We start from the raw sequence: 2,966 nt of genomic DNA on the forward strand, positions 1-2,966 counted from the left end.
AAATTTACAACTTTGCCCCTGGTTCAAATTTACAGTACTGGCATTACTTTAGCTTTTGGCAAATTACAATTTTACCCCAGTCAAAAAATACAACTTTTCCTCAGTTAAAAATTACAATATTGCCATTGTTTTAGTTTTTTTTCAAAACTATAAAAGTGTTTTGTTTAATTAGTTGACTCGATTTAATTGTTTTTCGTGTCAATGAACTGTCTAACACTCGCTTATTATTCAGCCATCGCCCCGCAACGCGGGCGGTGCATCAACTAGTTGTATATATGATATATTTTTTTGACAAGTAGAAAAACTTTGACTGACATCAACCACCCTTCTAGTTTAGTTGAGACAGTCTTGACGTTGCTAATTAACGACAAACAATTGACCACCAACTTTAAACTGCTGACTTGTGTTGACCTGCTCGATTAAGCCATTCACACAGATGACACAACAAATAGCAATCAGCTAAGGTTCCAATTTCACATATGGCAGCCTACCAACCGATGAAGATATGTATAAAACTCCAGCCTTTTTTTTCTTGATTTTTTTTAGCACTAAACTTGAATTTGTGCTATACTACATCTTTAACCCATAAAGTTATTCATTTAACAAAACCGTTGCAGATGTCCTTAAAAATCTGTTTGAAGATTCAATAAAAACCTACTACTGTTTGACAACTCCTTCCACTTAGATTGAGAGAATGCAAAACCATTTTCAACCACTTTCTTGTGATTTTTAAGAAGGAACCTGATTTTAATTATTCATGAACTAACTTATGTCATCACATGTGATATTTTTTTCAGTTTTAAAAAGAGATTCCAAATATTAAGAGAAAAAAAAAGAAATTTGTGTCTGCAGAAAAAACATTTTGATCAGCTTCTGGAATCAACCCCACATGAGATTCAACATTTGTATAATTGTTTCTAAAATTATACAGCTTCTAATCCTCCTAAAATTATTTCTAATAATTCTTGTAGTCAATAAACAATTACTTGTGATTAAGAAGATGGTAGTGGTGGTACCCACTTGATTGCACACAATTAAGTGCAATGTTTTCATAACCGGACCGGACATCAAACCAGACGTCCTACCGGTTCACCGGTTGAATCAGACCGGATAATTAAATTATAATTTAAAAAATATACAGAACCAACATTCTGGTTTTTCAAATACTTCTATCTTTTTTTTTGCTAAAATAAATCTGAGTTTTTAAACTGCATGCTTTTGAATCTTTTTTGTAAAATAGAATCCTTCCAAAACATAACATAGTTTTAATTAGTTTAGCGATACTTGTTTAGGAGCATTAGATTCATGAGGGGTTTGTAAAACACTATCTAATAACAGAAACTCCATAAGAACACACATCTAAGAGCTACCAATAAGTGCAAACCTCAAATCTTGTCATGTTCCTCTACAAAGGCACCATTCTTTCAACATAACAGCTGATATGTCCAAAGTCAAATGTTCTTGACAACGGAAATTGGTGACCTGGGGTGAGTTGTACTGATTTAAAACATCTACTCTTCCTGTTGTAGACATGTACATTTATCACATTCCCGGATAACTTGCTGAAGGAAAAAAAGATAATCTCGTCCATATTAACAGAATCTATAGGGAAAGGGCAACCTAACTTGATCAAAGACTCGGGGAATATAATTATTTCTCTGACCCAAACACGGTTTTCATAGTCTTGTAATACCCATATATCCATCCCGTTTTTTTCCAACACATGATCACGATCATCAAAAACAACTCCAATACAGCCATTGATTTTTATGAGGTCAGGATAGTAATTGCTTTGCGCCTCATAATCAATTACACCTTGAGGAGCGTTAATTATGAAAAACTTCTCTGTTCTCAAGTCAAACCCCAATATGTCATATGTATCTAGAAGCAATAGATGCACTACACTATTCACACAAACACTGATGCAGTAACCGTCGACTTTGAATGCCAAACTATCCCAATGAAAACCAATAGGAGGCTCTACATCGATCTTTCTCCATGAATAATCTGACATAGAGTAAATCATAATCTCTAGGGTACCAGATTTAAATATATCCGTGATGATTAAAATCTTATGTTCGTTTTTAGACTCTTCAAAACCAAATAAGTAACACCCTCTTGAATTGGAAAAATCTGGAACTTGTTCAGGGAGTTTAAAAATGTTGTGCGTGCTAGGGTTTACAACGAAAATTTGAGCGTAATAGCAATCGTCACCGGAACAATATTTGACCAAAGCAAAACATACTAACCCGTTCAAATGTTGAGCTTCTGTTATATCATAATAATCAACGTAGTCGAGTGTCATGAGATGAGTGACGGGCTCACCGTCAAGAGGGGCGGAGAGCAGGTGTTGTTTTCGAGCGGAACGATCGTGAGCAGAAATAAATAAGGAGGTGCGGTGAGGGCGAGTGGAGTGAAGTTTGGTGAATGATGGACTGGAGAGGCGCAATAGCCATGGTTTAGAGAGGGATCGAAATCGAAGTATGGATTTGATGGGGAGTCTGGAGAAGATGTCTTCCATGATTTCAGTTGGGATTAAAATCTCTGCTTCTAGGGTTTCCATTTTTTTCTGGATACAGGAGGGAATCGTGATTTTTTGCATGGGCAAGGATTTTTTTAGTGGATATTCAATTATTTAGCCTTTTTTTTCCGCCGGTCCAATCATTGTGAGGGCCCAATACGAAATAAAAACATGGGCCCTTTTCCATGTTTCATTGCTACCAAACTCTTCTCTTTGTTCGGGCTTGGGACATGAGATTAGAGATGGGCATAATCGGTTCTTTTTACTACCCGGAACCGGTTCCTACCCGTAACCGGTTCCTGGAAGAAGTGAATGGAACCGGGTTCTGTGAGGAACCGGTTCCAGTTCCTACCCGGGTTTAGACCAATAAAACTAGAACCGATAGTATCCGGTTCCGGGTCGGGTTGTAACCGGTTCCTCAGAAGAACCGGTTTCTCCAGATAAC

The 2,966-nt window shown here is 36.9% G+C and overlaps 1 protein-coding gene across 1 annotated transcript; it reads right to left on the reverse strand.

The window, feature by feature from the left end:
* Positions 1-1,405: 1,405 nt before the first annotated feature.
* On the reverse strand, positions 1,406-2,563 carry LOC110921121 (F-box protein At3g57590). The gene has a single exon (XM_022165396.2). It carries the CDS (start codon positions 2,561-2,563, stop codon positions 1,406-1,408), a length of 1,158 nt encoding a protein of 385 aa, XP_022021088.2.
* Positions 2,564-2,966: the final 403 nt, after the last annotated feature.

Source organism: Helianthus annuus, chromosome 2 (genome assembly GCF_002127325.2).
Source record: "Helianthus annuus cultivar XRQ/B chromosome 2, HanXRQr2.0-SUNRISE, whole genome shotgun sequence".
Lineage (NCBI taxonomy): Eukaryota > Viridiplantae > Streptophyta > Magnoliopsida > Asterales > Asteraceae > Helianthus > Helianthus annuus.